At 37.7% G+C, this 2,500-nt stretch overlaps 1 protein-coding gene across 1 annotated transcript in view; it reads right to left on the minus strand.

The window, feature by feature from the left end:
• LOC125031177 overlaps positions 1 to 1,979 on the minus strand; it is a 9,326-nt gene extending 7,347 nt beyond the window's left edge. Inside the window, exons 1-3 of the mRNA XM_047621760.1 lie at positions 1,769 to 1,979; positions 692 to 866; positions 89 to 185 (exon numbers count right to left, since the gene is read on the minus strand). Of these exons, the coding sequence (XP_047477716.1) occupies positions 89 to 185; positions 692 to 866; positions 1,769 to 1,967 (471 nt within the window). The 5' untranslated portion in view covers positions 1,968 to 1,979. The remainder of the gene's footprint in view (positions 1 to 88; positions 186 to 691; positions 867 to 1,768) is intronic.
• Positions 1,980 to 2,500: the final 521 nt, after the last annotated feature.

Consider the following 2,500-nt stretch of genomic DNA (forward strand, 5'->3'; position numbering starts at 1 on the left):
ACACCCACCTCCTCCACCCCCCCCCCCCCATTTCCTCCTCATTTAGCATGCACGTCCAAACATGTTTCAAAAACAGCTGTTTCCATACCTCAACGTTGACGGAGGAACAGCACCTGCCACAGATGCAGTCTAGTTTCTTCTGACAATAATGACTGAGTGATTTTGCTTTGCTCTTGTCGATGTACCTGGTATAAACGAAAGAGAAATGGGTGTTATTTCTTCAATTTTACTTAAAGACTGAATTGATATGTTGATGACTAGATTTTACTTAGGTTTGTATGAGGTAAATATCTGTGTAAACTGAGGCAGCATGTTTAGTATTTAGAAAAATAAGGTATTTAGTGAAATGATTTGTGTGATTATGTGAAAAAAACAAATAGGCATATAATTGTGTGTAACTATGCATGTACATGAACAAAACGTATACGTATGTATACTTGGATAAACGTATTTGTGAACTGCAAACCCAAGCATACATACACACACCAACATGCACCTACAAAGACACACACACACACACACACACACACACACACACACACACACACACACACACACACACACACACACACACACACAAACAAACACACCAACATGCACCAGCTCAACACACACACACTAACATACACCTACACATAACACACATCCAAGCATCGACCTCCTCACAGAACAAACCCAAGCAGCGCCTTACCTGTCGCACTCTGGAAAAGCGTTATTAGCAGCGGGCAGCAAACCAACGGGTCTTTGGTCAACAGAAGTTCTAAATCGTTGAATATCTGCTGTGTTGTTACTGCAGTACACACGCATGAGGTTACCTGGCTGGCATTCGGATCCCCTGCATCTTAAACTGTACCCGCGCTGCATATCTGGAACGAGAGAGAGGGGGGTGGTTGTAACATTTGAGTGGGAATGCCGCTTTGGTTCTGTAGCAAGTGTAAATGGTTGGATATGTCTGTATGTGTTTGTAAGTGCCTTTTTGCCATGTACTAAGAGTAAACGATTGTATATGCTTGTAAATGCTGTCTTGGACCTGTACTAAGTGTAAATGATTATTTATGCTTGTAAATGCCGTTTTGCGATGCTTGTAAAAGCCTTTTTTGACTTGTACTAAATATATAAATGTTTGTATGCTCTTGTAAATGCCGTTTTGCCCTGTGCTAAATGTTTGTAAAAAAAAATTGTAGCTGTACTTAGGTTATCTGAGCTTAGGAATTCTTATTTTTCATTATATCGTCTTTCTGTATATGCGTTATGTATATACCTACTATACGTGTGATTATCAGAACATATGGATGTATATTAAATATATAGCTAATAATATCTACCGTATATGTATATGAATACAAATATTATAAATGTCTACTAAATATGTATATGTACGTGTATGTATATGAACAGAAGCATTATGATATCTGCCGTAAATGTATATAAATGTATTTGAATACAAGCACTATAATATATCATGTATATGCATAAGTCCGTATATATGCATACATACACACACGCAGACACACACACACACACACACACACACACACACACACACACACACACACACACACATATATATATATATATATATATATATATATATATATATATATGTATGTATATATATACATATATATATGAAAATAAACATATAATATCTACTGCATACATATATGTACGCATATATCAATGAATATAAGCATTTTGATATAGCCTGTATATGTATATGAATACAAGCATGCATAACAAAAAACCTTAGCCTCTGCCTCGTCCTTACTTCTGGGCTCCTCGTCGGGCGAAGGGTTGTAGAAGTGCGTGTTGCAGAGCACCGGCAGGATCTCCACCATGCACGAAGGGCCGATGGTCACTTCTCGCTGGAGCTGGCTCTCGAAGGGGAACGGCGCCGCCCTTGCACCCACGAGCAACAGCAGAAGCGGCAGGAGGCATGACAGGACCACAGCCCTCATTGTAGTCATGCGTCACCTGCAGGAGGGAAATGGTGGGATGTTGAGGGACGCTGCTGTGGTCGTGGGTGTGGTTACGTTGCTGGACAGAGAGATGGTTGATTGGATCTCTTCTTCAGCAGGATTATGGTACAGTTGGTTTTCCACAAAGAAAGGTGATGTCTTAGCCATATGATATGTAGGAATATATATGTTTATGTTTATATATATATATATATATATATATATATATATATATATATGTGTGTGTGTATATATATATAGTATATATATATATGTGTGTGTGTGTGTGTGTGTGTGTGTGTTTATGTGTGTGTGTGTGTGTGTCTGTGTGCGTGTGTGTGTGTGTGTCTGTATGTCTATCTATCTATATATCTATCTATCTATCTATCCATCTATATATGTATATATATATATGTATATATAGATAGATATACATATACATACATACATATATATATATATATGTGTGTGTGTGTGTGTATCTCTCATCTCTATATATGTTTATATATACATATATACATAAGTGCACACACACTCGCATA

This window comes from Penaeus chinensis, chromosome 12 (assembly GCF_019202785.1).
Source record: "Penaeus chinensis breed Huanghai No. 1 chromosome 12, ASM1920278v2, whole genome shotgun sequence".
Classification (NCBI taxonomy): Eukaryota; Metazoa; Arthropoda; class Malacostraca; order Decapoda; family Penaeidae; genus Penaeus; species Penaeus chinensis.